This window comes from Amblyomma americanum, chromosome 8 (genome assembly GCF_052857255.1).
Source record: "Amblyomma americanum isolate KBUSLIRL-KWMA chromosome 8, ASM5285725v1, whole genome shotgun sequence".
Classification (NCBI taxonomy): Eukaryota; Metazoa; Arthropoda; class Arachnida; order Ixodida; family Ixodidae; genus Amblyomma; species Amblyomma americanum.
Genome location: NC_135504.1, coordinates 3,731,863 through 3,743,195, shown reverse-complemented (window position 1 = coordinate 3,743,195; position 11,333 = coordinate 3,731,863). Strand labels below are relative to the sequence as shown.

The 11,333-nt window shown below is 44.8% G+C and overlaps 1 protein-coding gene across 2 annotated transcripts in view; it reads right to left on the bottom strand.

The window, feature by feature from the left end:
* Positions 1 to 2,867: 2,867 nt before the first annotated feature.
* The window catches only part of LOC144100816 (pyridoxal-dependent decarboxylase domain-containing protein 1), a 30,647-nt gene continuing 22,181 nt past the window's right edge, over positions 2,868 to 11,333 (bottom strand). For both annotated transcript variants that reach the window (XM_077633684.1, XM_077633683.1), the window contains exons 15-20: positions 10,653 to 10,711; positions 9,083 to 9,320; positions 8,401 to 8,519; positions 7,436 to 7,528; positions 6,599 to 6,701; positions 2,868 to 4,552 (exon numbers count right to left, since the gene is read on the bottom strand). In XM_077633684.1, the coding sequence (XP_077489810.1) occupies positions 4,410 to 4,552; positions 6,599 to 6,701; positions 7,436 to 7,528; positions 8,401 to 8,519; positions 9,083 to 9,320; positions 10,653 to 10,711 (755 nt within the window). In that variant the 3' untranslated portion in view covers positions 2,868 to 4,409. The remainder of the gene's footprint in view (positions 4,553 to 6,598; positions 6,702 to 7,435; positions 7,529 to 8,400; positions 8,520 to 9,082; positions 9,321 to 10,652; positions 10,712 to 11,333) is intronic.

Here is an 11,333-nt window from a genome sequence, read left to right as displayed (position 1 = left end):
TCTATACGACCGCCGAGCATGTTTGTTGCTATCGCCGCTGCCGAGTTGTTTATAGTTCTTTGTAGGCGCAAGTGAGCCCAATAGAGATTTCGTTTAACCGTCACGCTGTCTGCTCGTCCGTTGTTCACGGCGTTGTCACCACCACGTGGCAATGTAAACAGTAGACTTCCGTTATGATGAACTTGGTTAATTCTCGGATAAAGTAAACAAAAAGCTCACAGGATTCCGGAGCCCTCCACTACGGCACCTATCTCTTCCTTTCTTCTTTCACTCCCTCCTTTATCCCTTCCCTTACGGCGCGGTTCAGGTGTCCAACGATATATGAGACAGATACTGCGCCATTTCCTTTCCTCCAAAAACCAATTAAAAATTTAAAAAACAGGGACACCTAATCCTATTGTGTTGGCAATGCGATGCATAGCAGCTGTTGGTGCCTTTAGTGGAAGGGACGTCACTTCCGGTCCGGTGGCATCATTTTTTTTTTTTTGCCAATGGAAATGCTCAGGTCTGGTGACGTAACTTCCCTTTATCACCGACGACGCTGCCACGAATTTTGACCCCATGGGACTTCTATGCTCTCGCATTAAAGCGAGAACGTGGCTTACCATAAGTTCACTGCTTTTAAAAAAAATCCGCTTAAGACGAACTGTTTCGTGTGTTCTCGGTAAAATCAACTTTCACAGCGACTGTGACCTTCGGCGACTACGTTCGTTCATTCATTCATTCATTCGCCAGAAACCGTACCCGTCAATAGAGCTTCCCCGCATCTTTCGCTCATCCCTGCAAGGTAGCTTCCCCCCGCCTTTGTGCGAAGGTGCGGAGAAGCGCCCTTGCGGATACGGGTTCGAGCTGGCCTACGTGCGGTGCAGTGATCCTCGTACCAGCGCAGTGGCTAAGCGATGCGCCACTGCACTGACAGGTAGCTGTTACCGTCACAGCCACCGGTAGGGACTGTGGGACCCACGTTGCTCTTCCCAAGCAACCTCTCGCGACCAGTCATGAATTTAACTGCCACCTGCCAGGGCAAGCTGCGATGACGCGACAAGCTTGCGTGACCTAGGCGGCGCGACGCTCCTCCGAACTTACTCGAGTAACTCGGTTAAGCTAGGGTTAGGTCGGAGCACAAGACTAGACTCTTCCTCGGGGTTGGTACGTCTGGAGTATTGCTTTTAAACTAACAATGAACAAAATCAAGTCCATTTGCAAGCAGGATGACATTTGCTTTTCCTCACTTTTCTGATCACTTCATATATATAAAGCTCTCTTTGCCATCATATTATCACTGAAAGGTAATTTTATCAATTCACATGTAACATATTTTGACACACTTAATGTGCTCTATACCTTCCCTTGGGAGGTACTTCTGATAAGAGAACAAATTTTCGTCCTCCTTCCAAGTTTATCTTAAAGGGAGACCACTGTCTTGTTAGTCTTGCATTGTGCACACCTCTGCTTCAAGCAAGACACTATGATGTGCAGTTACCTTATTTCCTTCAAAGGATTACTGCATATTGTCTAGGGGGGGGGGGGGGGGGGTTACAAAATTTTCAAATTTTTACAAGCAGCTAGCCTAGAATTCCAAGAAATTCCCACCTCCTTTGATAATAATTCATACGATTCCTGCCGGCTCCTCAAGTGTCCATAGTTGCGATTCAAAGCTGCTCTGAAAGGTCCAAATTATACGTTATTAGTGCGTAAGCACTAATCCGATGGGTTACAACCTCGAGCAGTATTGTTCATTGTCTGTTTACAGCTGACCTCGCATAAGCACCCCGTCCCGTGGCATTGCCCGCTTATTGTCTTCTACGTGGCACTAATCCGGTGGTTCTGACCCGAGCAAAATCATCTGTTGCTAGTCCACAGCTGGCCTAGCGCATGTGCTCTGTCCCACGGCACTGCCCGCTCACCGTTGTCTTCTACATAGCACAAATCCGTGCTTTCACGCCGATTCGAATGTAGTAAACATTCTCTGTAGTTATTTTATTGATCCCTGTCACAAAAAACTTTTATGTTAACAAACCTGCATATTTACAGCCCTCTTTTCATGCTTGTAAAACAAGCAAACGAAAACACCTTCACTAGAGCCATAACAGAGCTACCATAAAACACGAAAGTACCTGTTTTGAAAACTTGTCTGCATTCACTTCACATGTCTGGCTTGATGCATTTATATCATTTATCAGGTCTCGGTGCATTGCCTTGTATCTGCACAAGAGGACACTGCACGTTGTAAAGGAGGAAATCGATAGCATTACTTCACATCCACAATTGTGGATGCAGTGCCTGAAAGGGCAATACTTACGCATTGGTATTGACTGAAGCAAACAAAAATGCACTGCAGTGCCAAGCATCCTGAACATCCAGCAGTTCAGGGCAAAGGTCTCTTCCAAAGACCTCCAGTTAGCCGTGTGCTCTGCCGTATGCAGCCATTCTGTCTCAGCAAATTTCACAATCTCAGTCTCATCTCATGGTGGTGGCTATGTTTTCATTCCTTTGGGAATCCTATGAGTTGTCCTAAAAGGCCATAAGTTACCCATTTGCCTCACTGCATAATGTACCCAAGTCTATATTTTAATCTTGAATTCAGTAAGGGTGACATTAACTTGAGTTTGGGCATTCACATTACTCTGTCAAACAAAAATTAACTAGTCCACACACAAAATACTAACAGGATTCACATTACTCTGTCAAACAAAAATTAACTAGTCCACACACAAAATACTAACAGGCAGTGTATAGACAGACACCATCAATCATACTTGTATCAAATGAGAAAAAGCTCATCATGTATGATTCAGACTGAAGGCGTTTTCTCAACAAAAGTTTGCAATATACTACGATGCATCACACAAATGAGAGGAGGCAAAGACTGTATTGAAAAGCTGTCGATTTATTTGCAAAAAGTTTTTCTGACTAGATGTATCACAACAGTTTTTTTAAGGCGACATATGCAGATAGCCTGCACGAGATGGAGAAAATAATGAAAAAGCAGGAACTTTTTGCTCACAATCTGGAGTACATGGTTGTAATTAAAGCTCTTAAATATAACCGAAGAAGCACAACCCCTTACAACAAAAAGAAAAAAAAATGTGACAGAGTCTGACTGAGGGCAAACACAACACACCAAACATTGTAAGAAGCTCACCCTCCCAAAAATAAAAAATAAAATAAAATATGGACGAAGAGAGAAACCTATGAAGAGAGAGATAGTCCACAGTAAGGAAGTGAGCAAACTAGAAGAAAGAGCAGCCCATGCCTAAATGGAAGAAGCCGTGGCACATGTGGTCCCATAAAATAATAATAAAGACAAAGAAAGGTTGGGCACCACACCCAGATTCCTCAGAAATGATATGTTGTGTGATGGGGTGTGTTACTTCACAAGTGCCAAGGTACCAACCGCATAGGGCCTTAGGTTGAAAAAAAAAACCACTAGCTTTTTCTGACAACATGTTGGGTTTGCTTATTTCCTTCTCACCTGGCTTGTTAAGCGACCTTGAAGTTTTAGCCTTATAACCTGAGCTCATATCCTTGCACTAGTCAGCAATACATTAACATGAACTGCTCCCCACTTTACAAGGTGCCGAACATGAAAACCACAAAGGCTGCTGCACACAGCTATTGGTTTGTGTGCCCTTTCCAGCAACTTTGCGGCACAAGCCCCTAACAGTACACCGGCAATACCAGTACTACTAGTGGTACCACTTGTATCAGTCAAATGCAAAAAGCACATACATACTAGGCCAGCACCTTAGCCGCATCACCGGCACATTTGGAAGAGCCGTACGTATGGCTAGTGACATACAGGTCAATATTGCTTAGTAACACAGTCAATAAGGGTCCTTTTCACAAACATCACTGAGCTGGTCCACTAGAAAATGCATTCTGGTCAGGCATCACTAGTGGTGGTGCTCGAAAGCTTGACTGGCACCAGGCACTGCTGATCACACTACTACCTCATCTTCCTGGCTGCAAGCATGCAATATCCAAGAGCACTAGCAAAAAAAGTTCTGCAAGAGCATTCCAAATCTTTCCTTTACACTGAACTGGCAACTGGTACTAGCTTGGCTAATACCAGCAACTTAAACAGAAAAAATCAGATCTTTTTTTTTTTCTTTACCCCATACCAACCTCCATCATTAACACAAGATGCACAGTGTCAACTGGACAGGCTCACTTGCATAGTATGTCACTTGTGCCAGGCTTCCCTCAGCCAGTGGCGTACATGCCATCACATCAAATAACAACACACTGTCAGTCAAGAGCTGGTGGTCCTAGTGATGCCAATAGCTGTTCCCTGTGCGCTGGTACCCCTTTTTTGTGCGCTGGTGCCAGAACCTGCAGCACCTGGATGTCACTACCCAGTCCCCTGCCCCTTGCATTTCTCTTCTTTGTTTTTTTGATGGTTGTGCTCATTGCTGCGCTTTGGTCTCGAGGGCGTTGCCGGCTTGCACGACAACTTGGGCTTGCGGAGGCATGTTCGTCAGGGCTGGCGTGTCGCCCTGCTGGATCTGCATGTGGTACTTGTAGATGTTTTCCGTGCTCTCGACAAGCCCTGGGCAGGAGAGATGCGGGGAGCTGGTTGCAGCAGTTGGAAGGCTTTCCTCTTTCCTACCAGAATCTAAGAGACTTCCTCACAGAGGATAGTAGTAACAAGACGTTCGTGTCGGCACACTTTCCTGTCTTTACCTCTCTGTTTTACTGCTTTTAGATGCAAGAGCAGCAGGCCGTTGGTAGACATCGTAGGGGGAACAACACATGCCGCTTTGCATAAGGACAGCCAACACACTAGATTTTCAGTTTCAATATCCCTTGAAATCATTCACAAGCATTTGAAGTTCCACAAGTCGCATAGGGCAACAAGCTGCACGATGACGTATACCAAGTAGCACCATTTCACAGTTTAGCACCATCACACTTAGCCCATTTCAATAGGCTTTAAATAATTCATATTATGCTAGACCAGTGCTTCCAAATACAGAAAGCAGGTGCTACAGTCAGCGACCGATTTTTCGGACTCTTTAGGGGCCACGAAAAGGGCCAAAAAATCAGGCAGTCTGGAAAATCAAATTTCGTAGAAAAAGTCATGAACTTATTATCAATATGCCGGAGGAAGGGGTCAGTTGTATTACACACATTCTAAAGCTCATGACTAAATTTCGCCGCACGACATGTGCACAGACGACGGGCGGTGACTGCTTTCACGAGCTCGGCCTGGCTGTGCGGCCTTCGCCATGTCGCTGAAGAATGCACAGGTTGGCACAAAGCCTAAATGGGAAAGCGAACACGCCGCTGTGAGAACTGCGCTGCGCCTGCAGTACGATAGACGCAGAACGAGAGTGCGAAGATGGCGAAACAATAAGAACCGAGGAAAAGCTGAAGCAAGCGCTCCGCCGGCGTTGGCCTTTGTCATTAGGCCTAACAACTAGAGCCAAAATCCGCATCGTATTCGGCAATATGCACTCTGCGGTGGCTTGCGTACAATGATAGGCGTCTAGCCTGTCATCGAAACACCCGTTGTTTATGGTTTTACGATAGAAAAATCAGGGTTGCGGTGCGTTTTGCCGTGGGTACGCTGACCTCGCTTTGAAATGCATTACCATTTCCTCCTGCGCTCGCCGTTTCCGTGAAGCCGTACGCCTCCCACGCGCTTCGCTGCTGCCTCTTTCCGTACTCAGGATGAAAGACTTGGCACAGATGAGTTCCGCGAACTCTGACTACTTTTCAAGTTAGTGCGGCGCAAGACATTCAAACAGTACGAATTCGAAACCACGCGGGTGCAATGTACCGACTCACACAGAATTTCGGCATGGCAAGTTAAGAGGCTCCCTTTAAGCTTTAATTTCGTTTTGTTTGATCAAGTATTCGATGTCTCCTGCAGTCTGAATTAATGAGGTACTACAGTACACATTATATGGCAGCTTGGGTACTGGTGGCGAGTGCGATCGAGGTCCGAAAAATTGAGCAGTCAGTTGCGGTGCGTCCGAAATTTCAGGCACTCTTATACATTGGCTCTATGGGCCATGTCGCGGTGTTGTGAAAAAGTCTGAATAATCAAGCATGTCCAAAAAATCAGGCGTCTGAATTTTTGGTCGTCGACTGTATTTATCAACTTTGCAAGAACTGCCCCCTTCCTCTCATCACCACATTTGTTTGCTGAACTGTTGCATGCACACAACAACACACAGAAGACATGCATACAGCAAGTACTAGCAGAAGCGTTTAGCCTGTGTTTAGAATAATGAACGGGTGTACAGAATCTCGTGCAGAGAAAATCCTTCACAGGCGAAAGCCCGATACACCTTACCACTACATTTCGCTCTTCTACCCACAGTAAGAGCATGCGAACTACAGAGGTGGCACAGCGCCGAACTTCCCTCAGCTGTGCAACTTCCAAGTACTTATGTTCTTCCCTCCTTTCTACATGTTACCACTTCAGTCTGCCTTCATGCAGTATACACTGTAATGTCCACTGTTTTACACCTGCTAGTTGCAACATCACTGCCTCATACACAAGCCCCTCGAAGTGACCCTCAGGCAGGCAACTCACGACTTGTACCTGCTGTCATAGCTGTGCTTCGATTTCCTGAGATTCTCTTACCAGATGTGATGTTGAAGCTGCGCCCACGGATTCCAGACTCCTTGTTGGTTGGTGACCACCAGTTGAAAAGAGAGCCCACAATGGGAACATGCCTCAGAAGTCCCTGAGAACAAATAAAATAAACAAAAAATTCACCACCCGATTTCCCTATACTGGAGAAACATAAAGCCAAATAAGAGTTCAGCAAATGATAGGCTGATCAATTGACTGACTGATCGGTCCACATGCCATACAGAGCAGGTACTTAGCAACAAAAAGAACACTGACGTGACCACTTCTGTTAGAAGCTAACTCCAGCTTGGCGAGTTCCCCGAAGACAACAAGCAAGCTCCACAAATGTAATGTACATGAAAACTCCTAATAGTATATCATAAGTCTGGAGCAGGCTCATTGGTAAATAGCATGTCGTGTCCCTGCCAATTTTGCATCCCGTGGTCAATGTGTTGTGATACACGGTTCCCTTCTGAAAGAAAATGACTATGCATCTGACAATAACCACATCTTTAGTACTCACTTAGTCTAATGGCCCAATATAATGTCATTGCTGTGAAGGCCATTCTTACACCATTTAGTACCGAGATTCAACCCCAACCTATTACTTCTGTTGACTGACTTGCCCCGTCATTAGCTAACCACCCTCAGTGGCTTATTTGGTCGATACCTACTCTATCATGCAACACTTAAGACAGCTGTACAGGTTGTCACCAGGTATGTGCGGGTGCGCTCTGTCATTAATAGCAATTACTTTCTCATGAGAGAACTACTCCGCCGCAGGGCAGTTCCCTGAGCACATTAGATCATTGCACCTCAAAACTGGCCACAATGTTTAGTCCTTACCTCCTGGAGGATCTTCTCCTCATTCTCCTGCTGCAGACCCTTGCTGGCCTCTTGGATGCCCTGCTTCACAAGCTCAGACATGGACTCCAGGGCCTGGTATAAAGGGCAAAGGGAAATCCAGACAGTAAAACTTCTTTAATACGTTTTTTTTTAAATACGGGAAAAACATATCATCTGGGAAAATTTATAATCTGAACAACCTAAATTTCAGAAACGGAATTGCCGAATAAGGGACGAAGACATTTATTGAAAATTTCACGTCATAAAAATGTCAGTCTTTCTGGCACAAGCTCTGAACAGCACCTTATCTCATGCGCACAGAATTCGGTCCGCATTTTTATTTTCTTTAGCGCAGAATGAACTTCACAATACACCAAGTCTCGCAATGCCAGTGGATTAAGCCGGAACCTTCGAATTTTGAATGCTTTGCCCCCTTGCACCCAAGCAATGCGAGAAAGCCACTGCGGCTGCTGACTGTCGCAGCGTTCTCACTTTCATGCTGAGTTTCCCACACCCGTCCTGCTTGTATGTCAGTGCGTGCGCATCATTGTAGTTCTCAAATGTTTCGCCCCCTAGTGCCGAGGCTCCGCGAAGAAGCCGGTGCATTTCTCCTCTTTATGTTGCATCCCTGCAGGAATGACCCACTTGTAGATTATAAGTACTAACTGGGAGAAAATAGCGTGGGACATTTTTAATGTCCGCAATGTTGAGTGTATGAACCAGGAAATCATATGAACTGGCAATGTATCAACGAGGTTTTACTGTACAAATGAATGCAGACGGGTCAGCATGTCACTTCAGGTGCAGAGCACTAAAGATGAAAGAATCTGCAACTAAGATCAACAACAGCTGCATGGGTAAGAAATAATTTAACAGTTCAGAATTCCTGATTGCAAGTGCTTTACACTAAAAGCAGAAACACGAAAAAAGGAGCAAGAAAGATGATGCAAAGAGAGCATAGGCACCTTTGTTGATTCCTCAAGTTCTATGCCAGCTCCAAGAACGAGTCCCACAAGTTCCTCTATGTCAAGGTCATCAGTCACCATGCCGAAGCGCACGCACGACAGGCCGTCCTCACTCTCACCTGTCAAACATGATGCAGCACAGTGTTAGGTCAAACATCAAGAAGCCATTTCAGCAAAGTGAGAATGTCTTCAGCAAAAGGCAGTGTTTGCAGGCCACAACATGTATACAAATCTGGCACCAGAAAATGCCTCCAACCATCTGCATTCAAAATCTCTCATGGAATATAATGTCAAAAAACAGACAAAACAAGTAAAAAAACATCTTTTGAATGCATGTCAGCAGAGGCTCAAACTCGTTCCTCATAATTTAATCATGGTAACATAACACTCACGCAAATACAGTGTTAAATGCCAGTCATTAAGAAGACAATTACCCTCCTTATGAACAGTATCAAGAAATGGCAATGTAAAAAAAATAAAACTAATTCACCTTAGTGCTAATCTTCAACACAAAGAAATTGAGAGCAAAGGAAAGGCTCAGTTCTCTGAAGCTGACCAAAATAATGCACCTTTACCAACATGACACAAGCCTTGCACACAGCAGTAAGACAGCATTCGAGACAGAGCTACGCAGTGGCATTAAGAATGAAATGCCAATCACATCACGCGGCAAACAACTCACCAAGGGAGAAGGCCGAGTCTGTGCTCTTCAGCTTAAGAACAAGCTCCGAATTGAGTTGGTTGAGTTGGGCCTTGGCCTTCTCGTCGAGCGAGTCCACGTGGCCAACAAATGCATCCGGCACAAACCGCACGCCACCCAGGCCAGCCCAGTGGCACACCTCGACCAGCTCCAGGTTTGCATGCTTGGCGAGGGCATCGCGGAACTTGCGCTTCTGTCGAACTGTTGCATTCAGGATCGCCTGTCAGGTGGCAAGCACAGCAGTGAGCACATTCAGCAAGGCAGCACGGAAAGACATAGATAAGCTCAACCCAATTTTTGTTGTCAATAAAAATCGATTTGGCTATTTCTGGTTAAGTTGATGCCTGTGCAGTTATAAAGAAAACATTCACTCCTGAGAAATTTGGAATTAAAAAAGAAACTTTCTCCACCACTTGATTCTAACTTGTGGCACTGATGACGTCGTTAAGAACATTAGGGACTCCACAACTGCTCAGACATCTGCATGGCAAACGTGTATGATATCAACATAGTTTGCTTGTGAAAAAGGCCGCTGGCGGCGATATATTGTTTTAGTGTTTGCCTTTGTTTGCATTCTTTGCCAAAGGCACTGTCAATAAAATGTGGTGATAATTTGATACAGCACAACTTCAATTTAGTCCAAAAACATAGTGTTAAACAACCTTTCTCTCAAAGCAAGATGATTTTGGTTTTATGGTGTTTTGTCACAAAGCTACTGAGGCTATGAGGAACACCGTAGAGGAGAGCTCCGAATAATTTCAACCACCTGGGGCTCTCTAACGTGCAATGACAAGATGAAAGAAAGGACTGCAGGCACTGATCACCTTATAGTAAAATTGAGATTTCCTTCGCCTTTACCGGAATGCCACTCTATTCCCCACGACATGTGGCTTTGGTGCAATCAGAGCATGTTTGCTGGAACGGCTCACTGCTAAGTTTATTGAGGTAAAAAAGACAATGGCGTAAAAATGTTGTCTATTAGGCTTTCATCGTGTGTTATTTTTTCAGTGGCACAGAGTCCCTGCAATAAAATTGAGTTGCTTAAAAAATTTTGCACAATGTGAAGCCATATGAGGGCATGAGATGCGCTCCTAGAACGCAACTAGTATATACACTCAGCTCAAGCAATGAAGACACCATGTATGGTCACCATGTAAATAAGCAAAAAGAAGCAGTACATTTGAATAGATTCTCTTCCAAATTTGCCACCACTTGTTTTTTGATACCACGGCATAAAATAAGAAAATAATCAAATTCTCCGTAGCAAAACGTGGCTCTCAATCCATAGGATACAACCTCGATCCTTAATGCTACAGGCTTTGGGGCTGAACATTTGTCACCAGCCATCTTGTGCTCAGGTGTATATATAACATTGTTCACATGTGATGTATCTTGACAGCACTGTAAACCATAATAAGCGGATGCTCATCAAACAGTCAATACCGTGGAAGATGAAGAAAAGAAGCCTGCAGCACTCGCATTGCTTACTAACAACCTAGAGCTAACTGCTCGCCTCACAAGAAAAAAAAACCTTTGATATCGATTTGCTTACCAGATGCTTTAAGAGGCAGTTGTAAAGTTCCTCCACATCTTGAGTTGTTGTGCCATAGACTAGAAAACAAACAACAGGCAAAACAGGAAAGTTATGCAATGCTTGACCTATGTGCAGCATGCATAGAGTAAGAGCCTGAAAGAGCAATTCTGTTTCTTTATTAATATTTTGAGTTGATAGCCACAATACATTCGAGTAACCTCTCTCCAGCACAAAAAAAACAGTTTCAAAACATATTGGAAATATTTTTAAACAGACAAAAAATGGAGAGGTTTCAGTCTGAAGCTCAGTTTTCATGGTCAAGCAGGCTTCAGGCAAAGATCAGTGAAGTCATGCTTAAGCTCCGCCTTATCGTTATGACGCAGTAGCGTTAACGGGTTATCGCCCAAGCATGTGGAGTTGGTCATTCTCTACTTTACACTCATAGATCCCTGGGAGTCTTTCTACCACTCCTGACACAGTGGTGCAGTCGTTAAGCGACGCGCTGCTGCCCTGCGATGGCAGGTGCTGCCACCGGTGGGGCTTTTGAAACCCAGGTTGCCCTCCCCAGGCAACCTCTAATGACCAATCATTGAACTGCCACCTGGCCAAGGTTGCTCGCAACTGGGGACTGCACAAACTGACTGACAAAGGCTTTTCGGCCTTAGTGCCAGCACAACAAAACCAGGAAACCAACCAAAG